The 25,957-nt window shown below is 43.2% G+C and overlaps 1 protein-coding gene across 1 annotated transcript in view; it reads left to right on the top strand.

The window, feature by feature from the left end:
* PLG (plasminogen) overlaps window positions 1–25,957 on the top strand; it is a 51,856-nt gene that overhangs the window by 3,462 nt on the left and 22,437 nt on the right. The window contains exons 2-8 of the mRNA XM_006115018.4: window positions 4,901–5,036; window positions 8,165–8,271; window positions 14,997–15,111; window positions 18,304–18,443; window positions 20,040–20,160; window positions 22,769–22,887; window positions 25,336–25,498. Coding sequence (XP_006115080.2) covers window positions 4,901–5,036; window positions 8,165–8,271; window positions 14,997–15,111; window positions 18,304–18,443; window positions 20,040–20,160; window positions 22,769–22,887; window positions 25,336–25,498 — 901 coding nt within the window. The remainder of the gene's footprint in view (window positions 1–4,900; window positions 5,037–8,164; window positions 8,272–14,996; window positions 15,112–18,303; window positions 18,444–20,039; window positions 20,161–22,768; window positions 22,888–25,335; window positions 25,499–25,957) is intronic.

Below are 25,957 nucleotides of genomic sequence, written 5' to 3'. Positions count from 1 at the left end.
CAGCAGTGTAAATCCAGAGCAATTTTAGTGACTTCTGCTGGGCCTTGACTTATATTGACAGGATTTCTCTCTGCTCAAGGCAACACTTAACCAGATTCACTATAAGCCCAGCCTTCCCAACGGCTTGAACTACCATGGTAATGTGCTATCAGAGGCTGAAGGGAGTAGGAAAGGCCATATCCTCCTGGGATGCCTTTACCATAAGGATTACCAGTATCCTATTGTCAAATCTTGCCTGGGTACTGAAAACCCACGACATGCGACCACCCAAGTTCCGACCCCCCGCACTTCCAACCATTTTTGTAAGTGCAGAAGGGGCCAAAAAACCCCGACTTATGTTCTCAGCCCACATTTACGACAGCACACTATTGTAAATGAAGGTTTGAGTTACAACACCCCCAACATGCGATGCTTCCCCAGGAACTGATCGTGGCACAAGTCGTGGGCTGCCTGAATATATTTGGTACTCTTTAGTCTCTCTCACCCACCCAGGCATTAGATATGCATAGAATCAAAATATCTTTCTAAAGTCTATGCAGAATTTCTTTGAGCTGTTGGATTTTGGCACCAGCACATTAGGGCTCCTTCACTCAAGATGGGAATCCTTGATGACCTCCAGGATCAGTATAGCCTAGAGCTCCTTGTGGACCACCTGCCACATTTTATTTGGCAGAGACCAACGACTCGCCTGTATTTACTATCTGGGCATAGTTGAGATGTGATGGTAAGTTAGGCACATCCTACCTACAAGGGTCAAGAACATCATGGGGAAGGCCTAAGTTAGTCACAGTGTTTGGTTTTACTATCTTGGGTTAAGCTCCAGCCCCATTGACACTGGGACTGGGTCTGTCGATGTCATTGCTTGAGCCCCCAGTTATGATTCTGGGGAATAAAGGGCTATAAGAATGTCACGAGTCTTGCAGGTCTTTGGCAAGTTCATGTGATAAAATTTGCATCTCCCTCCATCACCCATGCTGACAGATCTCATAGTGAACTGGCTCTACCCTTCTTTCCACTTCTAAAGGCCCGTCACAGGGCCAATAGTTTTGACTCAAGTATTGGAAGTAACAACAAGCCCTTTCATTTGGTTTGGATGTTCACAACTGTGCCCCCTTGTTGTTGATTCATTCCTGGGCCTTAGTGACGCCCCTAGCATTTCCAGCTGTTCTTATTGTTAGAACACAGATGGCTCCGAGCGCACCTCCCAAGTCTTCTGTTCTTTCCAGGCTTCCCAGGCTGTCTACTGCGCAGAAGTTCAAAGAGCAAGAATCCTGTGTTGACTTGGAAGACTTCCTATATGACTAACAGCAATGATGATAGCAGTTGGGCCTACTGTCAAGGGCCTATCTGTACAACTGTCTGGCTACACCTGAAGTCTATCAGGCCCATCATTTCAGTTCTGTTAACCCATCCTGGCAGCACCACCATGGCCATGCCCAGCCTACAAGCTCTGCATGGCATCTCTTCTTTCAGAACTGCTGGTAGAACATCTCAGGGTTGATGTCCAGGTAGCTGAGAATAGCTGCCTTTACCTTGCTATTGTCCAGTGATTCTATGGGGTCCAAGCCCCTGTAGGTGGCTGGTGTGGGTCTTGTCAAATATGGGGCTATCCTCCTGGCCCAGCATTCCTGTGGCAGCCACTCATTTGAAAGTGATCTAGAAGGCTTATGGGTCATCTCAGGGGCCCATGTTTGTATGCCTGATGAGCAACCTGGTAGGGAGGACATCCCCTCAGGTTCTGGGCCTCCAAGTGCTAGATGCCCTCTCCAGCTGCAAGTGTGCTGGCATCTGTTGAATCAGCACCTGCTGCTGTGTTGTCAGATCCTAGAGTAGTTGGTGCTGCTGCTGGGCCACTTGTAGTAGTTGACCTTACTCTTGCTGGGCTGTGAGCTGTTGCTTGCTTTCCACCATCCATTTCAGTAAACTTTTCCATATTCATGGCCACCAATGCAGCACCTGAACTTTCTACAGGACTTGAGCAGGGCCCATATTCTCTAGTATGTGTTTGTGAGGGGTTGAAGTTCATACCTTTCAGTGTCACCCAATGCTGAGTATTGGTAGCCATGTCGTTCAAGGACAGTAGTCAGTAACCATGAAACCCAGTGGCAATAGGCAGTGGCTGGGCATTGGGAGAAACACAGACCCTCCCTGCCCCACCAGCTTCTAACCCTGGCTGTGCCCCGTTGCTACACTCACCTACCTTGTCTCGCTAAATGTTGTTATAACAGAGGTGTCATTAGTCCCTGTTACTTCATTTTTGATTTTTTTTCCAAAGAATTTTGAAATCTTTAAAGAAAAAAATCTGAAAAGAATTTTGTTCAATTTTACCAGCACAACCTCACATCCCAAACTAGTGAGCCACATCAACCCCTCTCAAAACCTCAATGAAACAGTCATTTACATGTTCTAGTACCAATCCAGAATATATATAATCAATGTGTATATAAAGTGAGCAGATCATTTTAATTCCATATATCTGACTGGCCTATTTCTGGATTTAGCACAAACTGGACATTAAGTTAAAAAAAATGCACAGCCTGTTGTATTTTGAGATCAGTTATTTTGTTTGTGTTTTGCGAGATTCATCAAGGAATTTGTCATATTATCTTGTCTGTTTCTATTTACCCGTTCAGCCAAAGTTAGCTTGTAGACACCTTCCAAATTATTTGTGCACAGTTTAAGTCAGATTAGAAAAGGTGCCGCATCTCTGTAGGTGCAAAGCTATTAGCAAATATTATTTTCTATTCATGACACTGATCAATAAAAACGGGGATGCTTTGTGTGATCAAAGAAAGCAATGAGTATTTGAGGTGGTACTGGTTTAGAAAACAAAATAAATTTGAGATTAGAGATGAGCAAAACCATAGATAGCCCAAACCCACCCATTGCTTCATAATTATGAAGTAGGACAGCAGGGACATGAATCCCACAGCCTGGTCTCCAACTAGTAATCTAAATACTTATATGGTCTTTGTCATCAGAATGTCTGAGCACCTCACAATCTTTACCTTCAAAATATCCCTTTGAGGTAGGGCAATGCTATTAACCCTATTTTACAGTTAAGGAACTGAGACACAGAGAAGTAAATGATATGCTGAAGGTTACACAGAAGACTGACAGAGTAGGCACTTTTGAACCCAGGTCTCCTAAATGCTAGGCTAGTATACTTACTACTGGAGCCTGACTACTTTGCTAGAGATTATGGATGGTAGGGACAGTAGCTGGCAGTAGGACTAGGAGTATTTCCTCCCATAGTTGATAACCTAAGTCTGATATTATGTCTACACTTACACTAGTGCAAATTGAAAGTAACACACTGAAATCAATGGAATTAAACCACTGTATGAAAACAGTTGGCCAAGGCAGGTGCTTTGTTCCCCACAAATCCAGATTGTGAGATTTGAGGAGAAGTGCCCCTTACCTGTGGCAGTTCCAAGAAAACTCTGGGAAAGGTACATTTGGCTCCATGCTGCTTTAGGAGCAGGCCACTAGCACTCCACAAAGACCTCTCAATAAGGTGGGTGTACATATGGGATTTCCAGAGGTTGGAGATTTTCTTCGATGCCTGGAATCTTATACTGTTCAACCACCCCCTCTGGCACCTATAGAACAGTACCCTTGAACACTGGAGATATATTTACTTTCATATCTGCAACAGAAAACACTTGGTATAATATAAATATGGGTGTATGTATGTATGTAATGTTAACCCTCAAAATTATGGGTTATGCTGGCATAAAACTGGATAAATATGCAGCAGTGAATTAGGCCCAATACCTGTTGATTCAAATCAACTTCTATGAGAATGAACTTCATCCCTGTGCAGATGGTCCACCCAAGGTATAAATGGATTTGAGTAATGTGTAGGCACTGGGCTCATTCTCTGTTTGGGGGTGAGTTTCACATTACATGAATAATTCCCAGTATCCACCATACATCAAGCGTATTCTGATTTGAAAAGGGAACGATAAAAGCACACAACTAGTTCTCTCTGTAATCATGCTGCTAAAACAGCAAAGAAACAATTGTCTGACTGTTGAATAGAGAGATTTATAGATGTCAGAGGAAAGTTAATTAGGTAGCAAATTCCTTTACTAGGATAAATGTAATTGAACATCTCAACATCATGCAGATGTTAAATGTGTTGATGAATATGCTAATATATTTGATGAATATGCTAATATATTTAACATACACAGGTCTAGCTTTCAGAAACCGCCAAATTAATTTACCAATTTGCAATTGTGTGACTTCATTGCCATCAATGAGACAACCTGAATCTGCTCTAGTCTTGAGTTATTATAACAATAAACATGGTAAATGGCCATAGTGATAGCATGATGATTTCCATTCAAAACATCTGGAGACAGACAACCAAAAATATGTGATAGATAAAGCTGAGCTTTCTACAAATTCAATGGGATTGGGCCACCCACTGAGAGTCATTGTTTCACATTACTCCCATCCTTCTAGTATCTCCAAAATATGACTACCAAAATCACCTTCCTTGTTTCCAATTCACTCTGGTATGTCTAAACTACATCCCTTTTTCAGTAAAGGGAGAGAGTGTAGTGTAAAGTGTAGCTTCTCCACCCCTTCGGGTCTCTATCTGCTTTCCATTCCATATGCATCGAAGTCAAATGTTGTGTTCTCTTCTTTAAAGTGCTTTGTCTCTGTCCTTGTGTCCTACTGCATTCCCTCTTGCCTCCTCCAGTGCTGCCAACCTTAACCATGCCAGGAGAATGGAGCTTATTCAGGATGCGTTACCATTAACTCAATGCACACAAATTAAAGGGCAGCATTACTAGCCAATGTGTCATAGAAAATGGTATTTTAAAACAAATTATATGAACTTTAGCATACTGACTTTTTAACCTCCACTCCTTTTGTTCACTTTTAGCACAAGGAGACATATTAGACGACTATGTAAAAACCGAGGGTGCTTGGATAGTTGGCGTAACAAAACAGATTTACAAAACAAATGGTAAAGAAGAATGTGCTGAGAAATGTGAAGCTGAAACAAAATTCACATGCAGGTAACTTCTGTTGTGTCCCACAGCTAAATCTCATTGTGGTGGACTGAGTGCTCTGCTTTACATGTTAATGAAGCTTTCTAAGGATATTCCTCCACAATAAGTTTATTCTGAGTTTTCAGAGGAAGGGAAAAGTGCCCAGAAGGTCAATACCTGAGAGATGTGGGTGAAAAGAGAAGACCAAGATGACTGTGTTTTTAATTTTAGCATGTGTTAGAAAATAACTTGGGATCTAGATGCACAAACCCTCTTGACAACATTCTAACACACTAATATCCAGGTGCCTTCAGACCCTTCACCATTCATAGGCCTGTAAGAAATGTGCTGCTCAGAAGACAGGACATCAGCAGCAGCACCTGTTGGCTCTGTCACACTCTTATTCTATGCTAGGAACCAGAGGACCTCCTTATTAGTGTATGTGGACTACTAGATCTTCCCTTGCTTCCCATGGAGAGAAGGAATGACACCACCTACCCTCCCTGCTTCTTTGTGAAGTCCTACGAGTAAGGGTCTCTGTGGAACTTTGGAGCACTGGAGGGGATGGATCAGGGAACAAGCCAACCTGAACCAATGTCTCCTGCTCAGTTACCTGATAGCTGGCTGGATATTTTACTGAGAGTTATCATTAGTTGCAGCAGCATTAACTGTAGAGTCTAGCATATGGCCTGAGAGAGGGGGGGAGTGGATCAGTGTGAGGGGGGCAGTGGATCAGTGTGAGGGGAGAAGTCTGCACTGTAAAGGGTCCCTTTATTCCAAGTCCTGTCCATCTGGGAGACCTACCTCTCTATACTCCAGGGCTATGTCTACACTCGCAGCTTCTTGCGCCAGAAATATGCAAATGAGGTTAAGTGTGGAATATTGCCGAGCTTCATTTGCATACCTAATGAGCCACCATTTTTGTAGAATAGGCACTTGTGCCAGAAGGAGCTGTCTACACTGCCCATTCTTGCGCAAGAAAACCCCTCTTGCGCAATGCTGCTACGCTGATTATTTTCAAGAATAACGGCATTGCGCAAGAGGGGGGTTTTTTGCGCAAGAAGGGGCAGTGTAGACAGCTCCTTCTGGCATAAGAGACTCTTCTGCAAAAATGGCAGCTCATTAGGTATGCAAATGAGTCTCGGCGATATTCCACGCTTAGCCTCATTTGCATATTTCTGGTGCAGGAAGCCGCAAGTGTAGACATAGCTCAGGGGTCCCCAACCCTCTCTTCCAAATGTGGCTTCTCTAAAAACTCCAGGGATGAATCTCATAGCATTTTCTGCCCTTCCAGGACCTCTCCCCCAGTTCAAGCCACAGGTGATCTAATGCAGACTTTTTAAAGTTAGTTTTAACTTGATGTTCAATTCAAGATCTGATTTAAGTTTTCAAGATGGCAAAGATCTAGCAGGAAACAACAACAATTTTAAAGGGATGCTACTAACCAGGATTGTAGAAGTCACTGCCAGCTACTATTCTGATGTAAATGAATCATCACAAACCTCTGTGAATCCCACCTCTATGAATCTCTGTCTGGAGCAATATAGAGGATGCAGTTCTGCAAAACCCCTGGAGCTCTGTGAGGGGGTTCACTCACCACCACAGCACCCCCTGCCATCTGTCCACTGGCTGGGTGCCTTCCCTCAGGTGGTGTTTCCCCTTTCCTCCAGGGGACGGCGTTCTCTTCAGGACACTGCCCTCCGGCAGTGCCCACGTCAGTCTCTGAGCCCCCCTTCCAGGGGTTGTTGTTTCTTCAGCAGGCTGTGCTTCAGGCCCTGCAGTCTGGAGGTTTGCTTGGCCAGAGCTCGCCTTGCCTTGCCTTGCCTTGCTCCAGCTCCCGCTCCAGCTCCAGCTCCAGCTCCAGCGAGCCTCCTACTCTGCCAGCAGCCAGACTCTCACTGCTCACCCTGGGGTCAGCTGGGGCTAACCTCCCAGGCCCTGCTCCAGGCTGGGGTTTGCCCTTAAAGGGCCAGTTCAGGGCAAACACCCTGTCACAAGCTCTCAATGAGGAAAGGCAAGAGAGAGACTGGACATGTTAAAACACACTCATGTAGCTTTTGTCAAGGGCTAACTGTTCTCTGCTGGGATCTCTTCACACAGTGCTATCCCTCAGCCTCCTGATTATCAGGTGGGGAAATCAGAGCTGCAGCCATAAACTCTGCCCCTGGGACCTGATCACCGAAATTTATGGGGACTGCTGCTGGAGCAAGATTAAGCTCCTGTGCCTTCAAGCCCTTGATCAAATCTGGTTCTAGGGTAATAGGACTTCTTTGTATACGTTCTTTAAATCAACGAACAATGCATGCTAATTAGCATAGTGGAGGGAACCAGGAGAAGAAAGCAACATGAGAGGAAGGATGTGACACCTTCATAAACATACTAAAGGACTGGGATCAACATTGCAGCTTACTGTAATGCTTCTGGCATGTTTTTGCCCATAATTGTTGAACACAGTTTTGTATGTGTTGTTGTTGTAGTAAGAGCTGCCTGTATCAAGCTTTGCTAGACCAGGTTAAAGCTGAATGTTGGTCAGATTTAGGTTCGGTCTATACAGACCTGGAAGGTTGGCTTAAGATATGCAACTTGAGCTATGTAAATAACGTAGATGGAATTGACATACTTTAGGCCAAGATTAGCACCATCTTTACAGTGGGAGGTCGATGGGAGCAAATGTTCCCATTGGTTTCCCTCAAGCCTCATAAATCGAAGAGCACCAGTGCCGACCTGGGGCACCATCAGCATTACTAGATCCGCTAAAATCAAATACCAGAAGATCAATCTCTGATGTTGCAAGTGGAGATGTGGCCTTAGTTAACACAAGCTAGATAAATCAGTCCTAACATAACTACTTTTCTTAATGTAAACGCAGGCTAACACCTGTAGTTCAGTTTGTGCAGACTGAGTTATCACCTAGACAATTGCAACCTACTACAGACAGAGTAACATTTTCCAAGTGTGCCTGAGTACCTTAGGAGCGTAAGTCCAATTTAGGCATTTAAAGTGCTTTTGAAAATTTTACAGAAAGCCTAAAATATCTCTAAACTGCCATGGCTGATAGAATCTGAAACGGATACTGAAAAACATTCACTAAGACAATAATTTAAACAAAATCAATTGCTGTTTCTCACATTGTTTTCCCCTTTCAATTTCAACAGGGCCTTTCTATTCACCAGTAAAGATCAACAGTGTATTACATTAGCTGAGAACACAAAAACAGCAGAGTCAATCAGAAGAACAAATGTGGTGCTCTATGAGAAAAAAAGTATGTATATACTTCGGTATTGCTTCTTTAATATATGCTTATTTGACAAAAATATATCCTTGACCACCTTTCCAAGGTTGCTAATTTACTGCCATTTACGGTAGTGATGATTTTTGTAGATGAGTGCAGGGAAAGGGACTGAAAATTGAAGTGATTCTATGTAGTCCATTGAACAGTCCTGGATTCAGAACACCATCCTTAAAAAGTGAGGCTGTAGAAATAAATTTCCAACCCTCCATCTAGTCCCAAACCTTTTATGGTTTTGGAATCACACATATTGAACCAAAAAGTGATACATTTCTCCACCTGTAAGTGTCTGCAGCACTCTGCTTAATGGATCTGGTAGAATCTATTATCAATATGAGCAGGGGCAGATGACCATTTCGCGGGGCCCAGGGTAGCACAATTTTGCGGGGCCCCCCTTTGCCACGGCGCATGCGCGATGGCACCACACGCATGCATGGTGGCGCCACGGTGCATGCACGGGGCTTCTTGAAGCATGGGGCCCGGAGCGGCCGCCCCGCTCTCCCTGCCCTATATCCGCCCCTGAATATGAGTTTTAGAACCTACTAGGTTTCCTATTTTATGCTTTATTTTTAATCCCTTAATTTTATGTTTAATGCGGTTTAAATATTTCCCAGAAAACCAGGGACGATGTGTTTGAAGAAGCATTTGATCTCATATTATGTCCAGTGATGAATTAGCCACTGAGTCATCTTAGGGCCCCCAGAAAATGGGTGCCCCTGACCTGCACCACGTGCCCAGTGCGCCTACTGGGGAGCTGGGTGGGCACAGGGGCTTGTCCCATTCTACCTGCCAGCCTGGAGCTGCTGCCAAGGCAATGAGTTTGTGGTATGGGGGCTTGCCTCACTCCTGAACCTGCCCAGCTGTCCCACCTGCCCAGTGCCCCTGCTGGGGGACCAGGTAGGCCCCCATGCTCCGACTCCACTCCCAGCAGGAGCATTAGGGAGGTGTGACAGCAGAAGCCCCCTGCACCTGACCCTACTCTCTGGCAGGAGCAACGGATGGGGCAAGGGCAACTACAGACAGAAGGAGGGGAGGGCACACCACTTACTCTGGGCCAGGGCCCCACAATACAAAAATCAACTTCTGGTTTTGCCTGTCTATAAACAGTGAATCTCTCAATAAGAAAATATGAAATATCCATGTGTAGGATAAACTCCCTTTTAAAACCTCTATTCTCATCTTGTAGCATGCTCTGACAACTGACTAGGTGTAAGACCTATTTTGGATTCCTTAATTCTCCTCTTGGAATAAAACTATAGTCAAGCCTTGAATAAACAATAGGCAGTGGGAAAAATAAATTTCCGTTTTTGCATGTGAGCACTTCACAGTTTTAAGGGAAGAAAAATGACAAAGTAAACCAGTTGACTGAAGGGAGATGTCTTGGAGAAAAGACTGTCACCAGTGTTAAATGATGAGGTAATCATCAGTAATGTTTTTTTACATTTTAAAAAATGTTTATGAGTTTGAAAAATAAACTGAAATAATAAGCTGGGGACAGCCAGGAAGCAGGTGTCATTTACCACATACAGGTTCAATAAGGAAAACATAATGGACCCGATTCTAAACTGACATAAGTTTAGTATTGTGCCACTGATTTAATTGACTTCAGCTATGGATCTGGTGCAGACACCCTTAAAACTGGAATTTAAATATCAATGAGCTTCATCAAACTTCATGCTAATTCTCACATTCACATCCTGGCCTATCTACAGGATAACAGTGTAATGTGTAGAACACAAAGGAAAAGATTAATTTATAGGAGCCAGTATCATTAACAGTTGTGTGTCATATAACCAGTTTATGATCAACCAAGGAGATTTTGTTTTGATGATGTAACTTGTAACTTGATATCTTCAATGCCACCAGCGTTATTTACACCAACACAAAACTGATCTTCCAATCCAAACCCTTTATCTAGAGCTTCCAGATTTATAATACAACTCCCTGTGACTTTCTTTTTTCACAAATTCTTCATAGAAAATAGAGTAAATAAGTCGTTAAAATGTATTTAGGCAGAAGCTTTTGTGGGTAAAATCCACTTCATCAGATGTATGAAATAAATTACTGGTATTAAATTCTACACAAAAATTTTGAATCACAACACTTCTGAAACAAATTAAAATAGGTTTCAGAATAGTGGACTTAGTAAATGTCCTACTTAATATTTCAATATGGGATATTCTATTATAGCCAGAGGGAAGCGGGAGTTTCCCTCGAGTAAGGTTTGAGTAAAAGCCGAGCAAGGACCCTAAAAGTTGTCCCCGTATAGTTTTTGTTATAAATATGGAAAATCCGTGATCACATGAGCAAACAAGGAAGTAAGATGAAATTAACTTTTCACTTATTAGTAATTAAATATTCCCACTGACACAATGGAAATACTGTATTCAGAGGGCCAGATTCTTATTCTGGTTTATGCTGCTGTAAATCCAGCGAAAGGCCAATGAAACACTGAGATCCAAATCTGTCCCAAAACACCACAACACTGTAACTTGTATTATAACTCATGATGCATGAATGCCAATACAATGACATGCCAACCCTGCAAATTTGTTTGGGGCACTGTCAAAATTTGAACTTTGGAGCAAAATATAAGGATGGGTGACAATCCTACCACATGCAGGCTGGGACTTTCAAGGGATTCCAGGGGAATTTGGTGCCCAAATCCCATTAAAACCTAATAGGATTCGGACATTCAATTCCCTTAGGGTAATTTGAACATCTCAGTTATAGATGCTGGGGCTGATTTCCTGTTAAACAATGTAACTATATAGGTCAATCAGTATATATATGAAAATTCCACAAGCATTCAAAAACCACGAGTCAAGCTACAAAAGTCACAAGATTGGTTTTAAAAGCATGAGTTATTTAAAAATAATAAATGTGGGTGTTTTTATTTTCCTTCAGGCTTTTGAGCCATAGAGGTGAATTCAAGTCACATTTTCAAGCTCACATGTGCAGCCCCAAAGCTACACATTTACTGGGTTTTTTTAAATTTGAAAACTGAGATTCTCATCTAATAATTTGATTCCATGAGCTGGGCCTTTCAATAAAATTCTAATATCATAAGACTAGTTCTAGGACAAAGGGGGTTGTCAACTCTTGATTTAGTCATTGCTTTATTTTAATTTTTTACTAATCATATTAAAAGATCCAATGCAGTTATCAATAAGGTTCTTTCTGTAGAGTAGCCTCCAAAATAAGGCATGAAGAAGCTCTAACTGTTACATTCAAAGCTGTGAAACTCACTGCTAAGGACAGTTTAGGACAGCACAACATATCTAGGTTAGTGAAATTGGAGGTCTCATTGTAGCCTGCTAAGTATCTAGCACTGTCCCTTTGTAATTCACCCTATTATTTTCACAGAATTTTAACGCATCTGGTATAAATCCTAAATATAAAATCTTATTGTCTGAATATGTTGTCACAGAACAGGAAATAGGAACGTGTAATTTGCCTAACCAGCTCAGATCACTGATTTGTGCTGTGTTCATTGCTACCTCTGGCATCCCCAGTATCTTAATGCATCAAAGGAAAATGAACATTTCCCATTAGGCACCTAAATGATTTTGCAGTTCTGTAGATATAATGAATAGCTCTCTGCTTTTGTCCACAAGAGGTCATCCTACCCTCTCAAAATGAGATTTGATTACCCTCCTCTATCTTACCTTTCACAGCCACAGATAGTATTTGATATGAAAAAATGTGCAGCTTTCCCCTCCTCCCCAGAACTGCTCCATTAAACATGCTATAACACAGAAAAGCTAATTTAGTTTGTGTTATGGAAAGAGGGATGAGAATTAAAGGCAGTATTTGGACATACCAATTTGTAAATTGTTAACCCAAATGAACATGAGCTTGAATTTAGGGTACAAAGTTGGTTATTTGTTAGCAAATGGGAAAAAACCCTAAAGGTTATACAAACTGTCAGAAGTTTATTCAAACAAAAAGAGTTTAGGTCAGCACTTGACTGCTTCAGTGTTCATTTTGTTAGATTTTTGAATGTGAACACATTGCAAAACCACGTAGAGTATACAAAATGTTCCCAGCTTAAAAAAAAAAAAATCTATGGTAGACTGTGACAATCCATAAATATAGTCTGACCGATTAGAAATGAGCCTGGATCAGAACCCCAAAACCAAATATCCCTCAGTTTTAAGAAAATCTTGATTCCAATCCATAAACAAGCAGTACGCCTAATTCTTCTGTTACTGTACCTATATAAATCAATGTATGTAAATGGAATCACTGTAGATTTACACTGATGTATGTAAAAGAAGAATTATGCTCCATTGGGAGTTTTGAAATTTTGAAGCAAAACTGAAGCTGTCTTTACACTACAAAGAAAAGTCGGAAAAAGATATGCAAATTGTGAATTGAATTTGCGTATCTTTTTCTGCTTTTCTTTTGGAAGAGGCTTTTCCGAAGTTTGGCACATCTACATGGTGCCAAATTTTGGAAAACCTTATCTTTCAGCAAATTCCTTCTTCCTCCTACAATGGTGTTTACAGGGATGGTGAAAGAGCACATCCACTTTTTCAAAAAAAAAAATTCGGAAAAGCGGACACGTTCCTTGGATGTGGGGTAGTTTTTCCAGAATACCTCTGGTATGCCGGAAAAGAACTGCAGTGTAGAAGTAGTCTGAGAGAACAAAAATCCTCCATGGCCGATGTTTAAAAACACTGAAACCAACCCAATGAAACCCAGCTCTTCTCAGGTAGAGAAAAGGTCACTTTCGAACCAGGATCAAAAGGAGGAACTGAACATTGACACATGTGCTTGTGCTGGGGAGTAGGTTGATGGGAAGGAGAAAGAGAGAATACCAGAAGTTACCCGAAAAGAAAAAAACCCACCTAAGTCCATTCCAGACCCTCTAAAAACAAATTCTGAGTAAACCTGTCTTAAGTGACCAAACAAGGAACTGTAAAAATTGGTTGCTTAATGGAGGTTGCTTAATGGAGGTTGCCTTATAAAAGTGGAGCAGGATTGTATTTGAATGCTTGGTGATTCTTGTGGTAAGTGTGTTTATACAAGAGCATTCTAGTAATGATTATCTCCTGTACAGGCTTTATTGTGTAAACTTTCCTAGAATGGTTCCCAAATGAACCAAAATGGCACTCAGCATTTTTAGCTGTCAAAATGAAGAATTTGTAAGCCTCAAGGTTGCACTGATTTGCATGTTGGAACCAGTCTGGCACCAGGAAATGAATTCTGCAGTATGATAAATATTGCTTTCTAGTGATGAACTGCTAGAGAGGAATGGAGTTACCTGCATGCTGTATGTCACTTTAAGTGGGAATGGTTGTCAAGAATCAGACATGCTGCTGCTCCCCATCTATGGTTTCAGATGCCCAATCCCTAGGCAGCAGGCTTACAGAAGCCTTAGTTCCATCAGCAGTAGTCTAGTCAGCACTGAGCCCTACAGCTATCATCTGTTCTAGGATCTTAGCCATAGGTTCCTTGATTTGGGCATGGTTTTTCCATACCCCAGAGGGCAGTGTTATTACATGGCTATAAGCAGACAATGAATATCTCCTGAAAAACTCAGGGAGAACTTAGGCTTTCAGAATTATTGGTCATTTTACATCTTCAAGGCTATCTTCATAAGGAAATGATATAGTTCAGGTGACATCCTGGCTCCCTGGATTCATGTCAAAACTCCCATTTATTTCAATAAGGCCAGGCTTTCAGACAGTCAGGCCAGACCCACAAAGGCCAGCACTGACAAAAATTCAGATTAGCTCTCTTGGACTCATTCGGCTTAATCTTGTGCTTGGATGACTCATGGTTTCAAAATTATTCCACGAGTCAAGTTTCATTTGTGAGCAGAGGGATCTCAGTGAAACACATTGTTTGTGTTTACAGTTTGTACCAAAACCCAAATATTAATAGGTCTGAGTTACAACAGGTGGAATTTTGTATCTCCAAAATTTAGGTAGGTTTAGATCTGTGATTATGGGGCCCACGCTGCCTAAAATCAGATGAGTTTCACATTCTGTTGTAGGTTATGTTGAAAATATTTTCCACAGATGTAGTTGTAGCAGAGCAATACAAACACAGAGGGTATGTCTACACTACGAGGTGTAACGGTAGTTCGAATTAGAAAGCCTAATTTGAACTACCTACTCCGTGCCGCGTGTAGCCGCGGGCACGGAGTCCGAACTACCAGAGATTTAAAAATGGCGGCGCCCGGCAAGATGCAAATGAAGCCCGGGATATTTAAATCCCGGGCTTCATTTGCAACTTTGATTGACTACATTCACCACCCTAGTTTGAACTAGGGTGGTAGTGTAGACATATCCAGGGGCAATAAGAATAATAAAATCATAGGATTGGAAGAGACCTTGATTAGTTATGTTTTGTTCCACTCCAAAGAAGGATCATTATAGCCATTGTAATTTGAAACAATCCATCAAAAATAGCCATAATTTGTTATATCTGTTTCCCTAAATATTTTAGTTTTTTGGTCTTTATGTTAACACTTAAGTGAAATGCCTTATATATTTATTTCATTAACATTTTCAAACCTGTTTTTAAAGACCTATCTAATAGTACCTCTGTGGGAGGGTTGAGAGGGCAAAGAAGATTCAAAATGGGGGTATTTAGGGTCCTTTGCATGTGTGTGGAATCTATAAATTATTATTTCATTCAAACAGATTGACATTATGATACTGATAGATAAATGTATTTTGTTGCAGTATACCTTTTAGAATGCAAGAATGGTAAGGGGATGGACTACAGAGGAACAGAATCTAAAACTCAGAGTGGTGTGCCCTGCCAGATGTGGAGCAACAATAAACCTCACATCCCTAAGTACATCCTTTTCATATTTGGTACTAGAAGATTTACCCAGCATTGCTTGGGTCCCTCAGGACAGGGGTTGGGGGCATCAGGAGTGCTGGAGTCAGGGCATGGGGTAGGGGACACAGGGTGGGGATGCAGGAATCAGGGCAAGGGGTTGGGAGGTGTGGGAGGCTCAGGACAGAGTGGAGAGTGGTGGGCAAGAGTCATTGCAGAGGGTGCGGGGCTCAGGGCAGTGGGTGAAAAGGTGTCAGTGGGTGACACAGGAGTTAGGGCAGGGGGAGAAAAGGAACTCAAGGAAAGGGGTGGGTGTGGCTGATGGCTGCTCCCTGGCCCAGCCTGGGGTGGTGGGGGCTCTGTTGCCCGGTCTCCCAGTGGCATTGCTCCACGGGGCTGTTGGGGCAGTGGGGGCCCCTTTGGCTTTAGCCCCAGGCAGGGGCCTGTAACCTGAGCCCCAATGTTAAGGGCTGTTGCCCTTGTGCTTCAGCTTCATCCCCTGGTGGTGGAGCTCAGGCTTCAGCCCCAGAACCCAGCAAGGTTAAACCAGCTAATTAAAATGGGGTCACAACCCACTTTGGGATCCTGACCCACAGCTTGAGAACAACTATACTAGAAGACCTAAAGCAGTGGTCACCAATCTGTCAATCCACAATCGACTGGTCAATTCTGGAGCCTCTGCCAGTCCATTGTGATTTCTGGGACCCTAAAAGTCCAGCAGGTCTCAGGCAGACTGCCTGCCCACCCTCGTCCCACATTGCTCCTGGAAGTGGCTGGCTGCTGGCATGTCTCTGCAGCCCTGAGGTGGGTGGGGATAGGCAGCTCTGTGCATTGCTCCTGCCCCCAGTACCAAGGAGAGCTGTTGAGGTGGTGCTTGCAGGCAGACAGCTGCTGCCCTTTCCCCTCTTGGGTGTGTGCAGAGAGATGTGCCAGCAGCTGGCGGCTTCCAGAAGCGGTGTATGGCCAGGGCAGGCCTGTGCCCTGTTGCACCACCGGCTGGGAGCTGCCTGTGGTAAGCACCTTCCAACCAGAGCCTGTACCTCACATCCCTCCCCGCACTCCAAACCCCTACTACATCCAAACTCCTTATCAAACCCCTCCTGCACCCACCCAGAACCTCCTGCTGCACCAAACTCCTTCCCACAGTCCATACCCTTCACCTTCTTCTGCACCTCAACACTCTGCCCTGATCAGGAACCCCTTCCTGCACCCAAACTCCCTCCAAGAGGTTGTACCCCTCACTCCCATGCCCCAGTCTCCTGCCCCAGGCTAGGCCTGGAGCCCTCTCCCAGACACTGAACCCTCAGTCCCGGTCTGGAGTCTGCACCCCCTCCTGTACTCCAATCCCCACTCCCAGACTGGGGAAAGGGAGCAAGGAGGGGGGAGAATGAGCGACAGAGGGAGGGGGAATGGAGTGAGAGGGGGAGGACCTCAGGGAAGGGGAAGGGTAGAGTTAGGGTTGATCTTCAATTCCAGACATGCTCTTGTGCGTCTAACGGTTGGAGATCACAGACCTAAGAGATGATTTCAAAGATAGCATTTCTGGCCAAATGTGGTGGTTCTTAAGCAAGTAAAAAAGACATTCGTTGGATGAAATCTTGGCTCCACTGAAGTCAGTGGCAGAACTCTCAGGGTATGTCTACACTACCCCGCTAGTTCGAACTAGCGGGGTAATGTATGCATACCGCACTTGCTAATGAAGCCCGGGATTTGAATTTCCCGGGCTTCATTAGCATAAGCGGGGAGCCGCCATTTTTAAATCCCCTCTGCTTCGAACCCCGTGCAGCGCAGCTACACGGGGCTCGAACTAGGTAGTTCGGACTAGGGTGCCTATTCCGAACTACCGGTACACCTCATTTCACGAGGAGTAACGGTAGTTCGGAATAGGAACCTAGTCCGAACTACCTAGTTCAAGCCCCGTGTAGCCGCGCTGCACGGGGTTCGAAGCAGAGGGGATTTAAAAATGGCGGCTCCCCACTTATGCTAATGAAGCCCGGGAAATTCAAATCCCGGGCTTCATTAGCAAGTGTGGTATGCATACATTACCCCGCTAGTTTGAACTAGCGGGGTAGTGTAGACATACCCTCATTGATTTTCGTGGGACTAGGATTTCACCCATGTGCTTTAATGGCTGCAAAAAATGGCAAAGGAGATAGATGATACATCATCATATTGGAGAGCTGCTTGCATGTTTCCAGGACAATACTTTACACCGGGGTTGGGGAACCTGCACCCACCCCCCCAGCTTACCTGGATCTGGTCCCCAACTTGTGTGCAGCCCTTGACTGATTTTCTGTGGGTAAGTGGCAGTGTTCCCTCTAAACTGCGGGGCAGCACAGCTTCACGGGTGATTTAATCAGCCTCACTGAGTCAGTTAGCTCTGTGCAGAGCCCTGAGCCTCTGGCTGAACAGGGCTGAATAATCACCTGTGAAGCTGTGCTGCCCCACAGATTAGAGGGAACACTAGTCAGGGTCCCCTAACAGGACAAATGTTCCCCACGCCTGTTTTATGGAATTAAATGAGAAACAGTCAACAACCTCCCATACACATAGGATGTGTTAGTATTGCATCCAGCTTGTTGACAACTCTCTCATGCATTTAATTAATGTCCTTTTTTGCATTCCCCAGCAAAGTTTCCCATACACGTAATTAAAAAGACTAATATTTTGTATTAGAAAATCACATCAGATATTGATTGAGCTCAGACCCTGGCAATCTAATAGCAATAATGAGTTGCAAGTGCTAACAAGCATTCTTGGACTTGGAGGCTGTCATGTTTGCTACAAATTGTAGATATGAAATTGTTGGCTGTTCACCAGAGCTATCAAAGAACTGACTTCCAGTAGGTATGAAGAGACTACTGATACGGTTGCCAGATGGTTTCAACAAAAATACCGGACACACTTGACATTACATCACAATCAACATTACATCTAATTTAGAAAATACCGGACATTTATATTTTCTCAATTTGTCTCCTGAACAGAAAGCTCAAATATTGGACTGTCCGGTTTAAAACTGGACACCTGGCAACCCTAACTACTGATGACAGCTATGGAGTGGTCTTCAGATAAGACTTCAAATCTGGGCAACCAACGAAAGAATCTTTTTCACTGGCCTTTAGCGTGTATGACTGGAGCTCAAAAATCACCTACAAAACTAAGGAATTTCACTTTCGCTGTAATGACATTTTTATTTTATTTTAGGTTTACACCTGACAAAAACCCCACTGCAGGGTTAGAGGCAAACTACTGCAGAAATCCTGATGGGGATGAAAAAGGACCTTGGTGTTACACAACAGATCCCAATACTAGATTTGATTACTGTAACATCCAAGAATGCGAAGGTCAGGATATTGCAAAGATCCTTTTACACCCAATAGCGCTAAGTATGGTAAATTGTTCAAGCACTTTTTTTTCAGAGTATGAACGTGTCAGCCCCCTGACGCCATTATCTCTTTGTTTGAGACCATGCCAGCAGACTTTAATCCAGAAGCTGCAAAACGTTTCCTGAGGCTGAACGGGCTTTGCTCAGGGATCAGGCTCCTATGGGTGCATCTACCCAGCAGGGCTTAACTTGAAATAAGCTACGAAAATTGAGCCACATCAATTGTGTAGCTTATTTCAATATTGGGAGTATCTGCACAGCACTTTATTTCAAAATAGAACACTCTTCCTCTGACTTCCCTTATTCCTTGTACAATGAGGGTTACAGGAGTCAGAGTAAGAAGTCTTCCAGCTTGATAGTATTTCAATATTATTCCAAAATAACTGCCTGCTGTGTAGATGGGGACTAAGTTATTTCAAAATAACGCTAGTTATTTTGAAATAATGTTTGTGTAGACGTAACCTAATTCTTCTTTTGGATAGCATCAATGGTAATGGAACAGTTCCCTGAGGTCAACATACAACTATCTGTATCTTCCTTCCCTTTCATAACCCATACATATAATTATTACTGAATCCAGATGGGACTTCCTCTGGAGTGAAGGGCACAGGTCACTTCCAGGTTTAAAGTTGAGTAAATGGTGGATTCTCCGTAGTTTGAAGTCTTTAAACCATGATTTGAGGGCTTCAGTAACTAAACCAAAGATTGGGAGTCTATTCCAAGAGTGGGTGGGTAAAGTTCCATAGTCTGCAAAGGGCAAGGAGGTCGGACTAGATGAAGATGGTCTTTAACGTTGAATCTAGGAAACCAAATGATGGTCTTTAGTGTTGAGTCTAGGAAACCAGAGGGTTGGCCTCACCATGGTCTGATTGTTGAGAGCGGTGGAAGAATATTAGCTGTTTAGTGTCACCACATCCCATATAGAACTAGTCTTCATTATCTGAGTCTTTACTCTTTAAAAGGAAGCTACTTTCCAAAAAGGAATATGTTACTGGAGAAGCCTAACAGCTCCCTGGACACATTATTGCAATGTCATCTACAGAGACAGGATAGCTGATTAACAAGTCCTCCTATGGCAAGCTAGAGACTTACAAAAATATTTATATAGTATCATGAGCTTTAATGGGCAAAACCCATTTCTCCAGATGACTGAGTGGAGGGAAAAAAGGGGATGGGGAGAGAACCAGTGAACCTTGTGAAATGATTTTTCCCCAAGGAAATGGTAGGTGTACACTTCTATTGGGTATTTACAAAATGTAGCACTACATCTGAAGCATCTGATATATTTCAGGATAAAAGTGAGACAACTTTTTAATTGTAGCTTTGTCATTAATTGTTTTTATTTTAAAATATGCTACAGTTTAACAAATAAGCCAAATTAAATTAAAGTAATTAACTATGTAAAGTCACTCAACAGTAGAAAGACCTTGGTCATTTTGGAATAGTTCTTCACTATAGCCTCACTTTCTGATTGGTTTCTTAACAAAATTTCCAGACCAGTGCTATTAATTTTTTTGCCTGTTTCTTTGTATTTTACTCCTGCTTGTCCATACAGAAGAGTGCATGCACTGCAGTGGTGAAAACTACAATGGCAAAATTTCCCAAACAGAGTCTGGGTTGGAGTGCCAGCATTGGGATAATCAAGAACCTCACACTCACGGGTACAAACCTTCAAAGTAAGTCATAACCAGTAATGAAATAACCTAAGAGCAGCTAGATAGACCAAACACCAAGGAAATAGCCTCTGGGGTATGGAGCCAGGAGGGAAAGAGAGACACTTAAAAATAATCTAAGTAGTTGTTCATTTTGCTGGCCAACCTCTCTTGGCCATTTGAGCCAATGCATTTCTGCATGTATTTGATACCATAGGCAGGCTTTGGTAGTGTGCATGTGGAACCCACGCACCTCCTGGGTGTGGTACTCTGTCCCATGCAGTGGTACCAAGATCACTCAGGGCATGTCTACACTAGGAAATTTCAAAACAATACCCCAAACAACAATTTCAAAATAAGCTTTATTCTTCATGAAAAGCTGGAGTTATTTTGAAATAAACAGCCGGTTATTTTGAAATAACGGGCTTAGTAGTGTGGACGCTCTGTTTGTTATTTTGAAATAAGGGGAGTAACTCCCTAGCAAAGACCAGGGCTCAGAGATGCACAAGTCTGCTTCAGCCTTATCTAAGAGCCTGGTGGCTTTTGGTTAATATAATAAAGTCTCATGTATTAAGCTTCAAAGGCTCCAAGTTTGCTCTTGCTTCCCTGATAACTGGGGTCTGTTAGTGTTACATGTGTGCGAGGGAGATATATTTTGAATATCCTTCCCTTAAAGAGTGGACTGGAGAGGCTCCATTTTGGCCAACGGGGGAAAAAAAAAAAGAGAAGTCTGATTTGCTACTGCTCAAAGCAGTGTTAGACGGTAAATCAACAATCCTTTCTCTTTTCTTTTTGTTTCTTTGCAAGCTTCTTCAAGTTCTCTGAAATTCTAGCTAGGGAAAATTGTAGTGACAGAAAAACCTCAGAAGGCTCTGAGGTTTGGTTCTGATTCTAATTAAAATATTACCTAACACTAACACACAACTTTTCATCTATAGCATCATAGTCTTCATTTTATAGTTGGGAAAAATCGAGGCAAAGGTTGTTGGTTTTATTAATTGTTTTATTGTGATCTCCTTGCTGTCTGTTTCTACTTATTGTGTCTTGCCTTATCCTATACTTAGATTATAAGCTCCTTGGGACAGCAACTGTCTTTGTGCAGTGCCTAGAACATGGGGGTCCTGGCCCCTTACCAGTGCTCCTAGATAATGAAACAATACATGTAATAAGCCTTTCTAATAATGTAAGATCAGAGATTTCAGAGATGCTTGGCATCCAGAGTTCCAGTGACTTCAGCAAGAGTTGTTGGGGCTGAACACCTCTGCCTATCAGACTTTAAAAGTGACTTGCCCAAAGTCACATGACTGCTCAGTAGCAGAGCAGTAGTGGAACTCTTGGGCCAGTGCCATATCCACTAAGGTGTGCTACCATTCATAAAAGCATAATAACTATCTTGCAAAACTTGAATGCTTGGCAATATTCAGCTGACATTTTAAAGATCCTTTTAGTGTTCCCAGTCAGCAGGGAAGCAAGTGTCTTGCATGTTCCCCTACACAAGTGCAATCAATCAGGAAGAGCTGATCACACCAACTAGTACAAAATGTTGGGTCAAAAAGAAAATGGAGAACCACATATCGGTCACTGAGAGCTGGGCACAACACAGAGGAGCACATGAGCAATTTTAGCTTACAGCTAACTGATACATAGTTTTGAGATTTTGTAGTAGGACACATTGCATAAAGCCAAGCTACATGGGAAACTGGCCAAATGAAGCAATATCTCCTTTAAAAACAAAAGGAGTCTATTAGAGAAGGGTCTAATAATTCCTTTAGGTCCCAATCCAACAACACTCTGAAGCACATGCATAAGTGTAAGGATGTTCTTCCTCCTTGTGTGTATGCATCATGGTACAGTATTAAATTATCACATGCCATTTGCTGTGCAAGACCCCTGTTATTCAGTGCACAGAAAGGACAGTGAATGAGGCTGTGGGTGGCAAGAAGAGAAAAGGTGGTCTTTTTTGGGTAAGACTCTGGACTGGGATTCTTAGCTCTGATCTGCCACAAACTTATTGCATGATGTTAGGCAGAAGTATCCATCAAGGGCACTGACAGGATTGCTGGGCCCCTGGGCCATGTGGGGGGTGGCTGGCTCTGCACGCCCAGAAGGGGTGGGGCCTGAGGTGGAAGGGGTGGAGCGGGGGCAACCAGCTCATGCACAGCCCAGATGGCATGGTGCCCACTCCCCCTGCTGCTACCCTCAAAGCCAGCCAGAGCATGCGGTTTGGAACTTTGGGGCTCAGTTCACTGTAGCAATTCTAAAGAGCCCAGGGCTCTGGCTGCCATTATCATTTGCAGTAGCAGAAGCAGTGGCCAGAAGCCCAGACCCTTTGGAATTGCCAGTCTCCAGGGCAAGTGCCCCCTTTGTCCTCTTGGTGTTGGCAGGCCCAACTACTATAGTGCATATGAACAAGAGGCCCAAAGGAAGGTTGCTCTGGTAACCTTAATTCTGCCATTTCCCAACTTTGAGCGTTGACTTTGTATCTTAATGTTCTCTTCATGCAGTTTCCTTTATAATTTATATCTCACTCCTTTTCCCACTGAGTGCCCCCCAAAAAACTTGTACCAGAGGAGAGGCAATTCTTATCAGCCATTAGTGTCCTAGATTCTTAATTTAACTTTCTAATTTTCAGCTTTCCAGAGAAGAATCTGAAGCTGAATTACTGCCGTAACCCTGATGGCGAGCCTCGGCCCTGGTGTTTTACTACCAACCCCACAAAACGCTGGGAATTTTGTAACATCCCACGTTGCAGTAAGTGTTCCTTATGGAGACTGTGAACCCAAGTTAGGGCTTGTCTTCACTGCTGCAGAAATCGACACTGTCGTGGTTGATCTTCCAGCATTTGATTTAGCAGGTCCAGTAAAGACCCACTAAATCGAACACTGACAGTGCTCCTGTCAGCTGTGGTACTTCTCATAGTTGCAAGGACTAAGGGAAGCCAATGGGAATGTTTCTCCCATCGACCTCCTGCTGAGAGGCCACCCCGGGGGGGGGGGGCGGGATGAAGGATGTACACTGGTTCCAACTACACAATTGTTGTAGCAGGAATTGCATAACTTACACAACTTCTCTGCCACTGTTGACTGGCTGTAGCGATCATTGCAGGCAGTTGCAACAGATAGATGCTTGAACCAAAAGGAGGTAAAATCCTTGTCAAGTTAAGGAAGTTTGTAATTTTCATAAGAGTTTTCAGGTCAAGGAAAATGTGGGAAAACCTAAGATTTATGTTGGTCTGTTAACTCATTTGAAAACTACAAACTATATTTTCATCACCGGGATTTTATCCTGTGATAGCTAATCCAAATTAAGAAAACACCTTTTTCCTAGTGAAGGCAAGACCACTGAGCTCAGAGGTAGTAGTGTCAAAAAAGCCATTGAACTAGGCATTCTTGACACACAAATCACAAAGACAATAAATATGGTGCACCACAATACCCTGGTTAGTCCAGAATTACACATTGAGGAACAGGCTTATGTTTATATCGCCAATCCTACTCTTCTGAAGTATTTGCATTGCTCACTGCACTTATTTCCTGGATAAAGATCAATTAAAATGCCTCTGTTGACAGAAGGTGAATATTTGGTAGGTTTCTCTAACGTTAAGAAATGGGTTGAGAAACTAGAAGAGCCCCAGTACCGAGTTTAGACCTTGAAGGAGTTTTATAAAACATGCGGACCTTCTAGAACCTTATTCTCCCATTAGGAAATTATGTTCATCTTCATCTTAAAGTAAACAAAACAGACGTACATGTAGACACACAAACCAATGGTAGCCCCTTCCTGCTTTAAGTACCCAGGTCCACGGATAGCATTTCTAGCCCGAGGCAGAAATCAATGGGCCAGGCTCCCTATCCCACTCCCTTGGCCAGGGGCCACTAGCCCTCTCCCACCCAGAGAATCACCAAACTCCCACTGCCCCTGCCAGAAGAGCCCTGGGCTGGCCCAGCCCCATCTCCCACCTACTTGGAGGAGCCCCAGGGCAGTAGCACAGTGGCTTCCTTCCCCGGACTCAAGCTGGCTGCTGGGGAAAAGCCACACAATGTCTCTTCATTCAAAGATGCTTCTGATAGGCCCTATGCAGGTTGTGGAACCTAGCAACCCAACCCTGGAATCTGCATGGAGCACATCAAAAGCATCTTGGAATCAAAAGACACTTTTGCTTTCTTCAGAGCAGGCAGAGCTACAGCTACAATGGCTGGGCCCCTGGACCCTTTTAAATTGCCGGGGCCCCTAGGCAATTGCCCCAGTCCCTAGGCAATTGCCCCCTTCACTCCTCTCCTGTCAGCAGTCCTGAAAGTACCCAGTGCGCTGGTTCTCCTTGGTATACTTTTGGGTGGTGGCTAATAGACACCTACCCCTCTCAATGCTTACTGTATAGATACTCAAGTAGTTCCAACCATCTTCCTTTTAGCACTCTCCTGCTGCTGCCAGACAACCTCAGGCTCCTTTTTCTAAGATTAATGCTTGCTATTAGATCTTCCCCCTCCAGATTTGTGTTTTAAATCCAAAGCCCCATTCCTTGCTGTGACATTTCATAGGGCCTCATCCTTACTACCTCCTGTCCTGACGATCTCTGCCCTTCCCTCCTACCTTTCAGACTCACTTAACCTTTCTCCCTCACCTCACTTTTCTCATGTCCTTTGTGATGAGACAACTAGGGCGATGGAAGGAATGGATGGTTAAACAGTCACATTGCCTCCAGAGGTTTCTGAGGGTTAGGCATAGACTATAATACACTTTTTTGGAAAGTTTGATTCCTTTTGAAAACTTTAAGGCAACTTAAGAGACTCAGAGGGGTAGTTGTGTTAAAAACAAGGAGCAGTAGAGACTAACAAATGTATTAGGTTGTGGGTTTTACCCACTTTGTCAGATGAGTTGGAATGGAAGTCACAGAATCCAGGGTTTATAAAAGAGCAAAAGAAGTTACCTGTCAATTGTAGGACCGGTATTAATGAAGCTAATTAAATAAGGGTGCATGTGTCTCATTCACAGCATTTTATGTGGAAATGCAAATATCAAAGGCAGGGAAATTGCCTCTGTAGTGCATTAAGAAACAAACATCAGAGAGGATGTTTTCTCTGTGCTTTGGCTTATGTCTTGTCACAGTTTTCTGGAAACTTCACCATGTTCGACATTATTCAAAGTTAAGCTTACACATCTTGAAGGCACTGTTTATATTCATTTCCTCTTCTGGTATAGCTACACCTCCACCACCTTCTGGCCCAGGACAGCAGTGTCTTTCAGGAAAAGGAGAGGATTATCGAGGCAAGATAGGCGTCACTGTGTCAGGAAATACTTGTCAACGTTGGAGTGTTCAGTTTCCTCACAAGCATGCCAGGACTCCTGAGAACTATCCTTGCAAGTATGTTAAAACTCTTCATTTGCTGCCTACTGGAAGTACCAAGGAATACAATTATATCATGATGATGTAGACATAATATTAAGGTTGGCACAATTTTTCTCCAACTGTATTACTAAATTCTCCATATTATTATTTCTCCTTTAGTCCTTTGCTTGCGCCTGCTCTGATTTTTCCTGTGTTCTGCCTCTTCATCTTTAATTGTCATGTACTTGCATCATCTTCTCTCACATGCATGCGCTTCCTGTTCTTCCTTTCCCCACTCACATCTATTCTTTACTGTGTTCCATACCCAGGTGCTTCCATGTACAATAAGAATGTTAGAAGTTATTTTTCCCAGTGTTCATACTATTCCACAAGGTGCTTTCCCTGCATTCCTCTTCTGGGGTCTTATCACAAGTGAAGGATTGGTGAATCCATGTTAAAGGTTCTCCTTTGTGCAGAGGATAGAAGTTGTTATAG

Source organism: Pelodiscus sinensis, chromosome 3 (assembly GCF_049634645.1).
Source record: "Pelodiscus sinensis isolate JC-2024 chromosome 3, ASM4963464v1, whole genome shotgun sequence".
Taxonomy (NCBI): Eukaryota; Metazoa; Chordata; order Testudines; family Trionychidae; genus Pelodiscus; species Pelodiscus sinensis.
The sequence above is the reverse complement of the archived record's forward strand: the minus strand, read 5'-3'. Positions and strand labels throughout refer to the sequence as shown.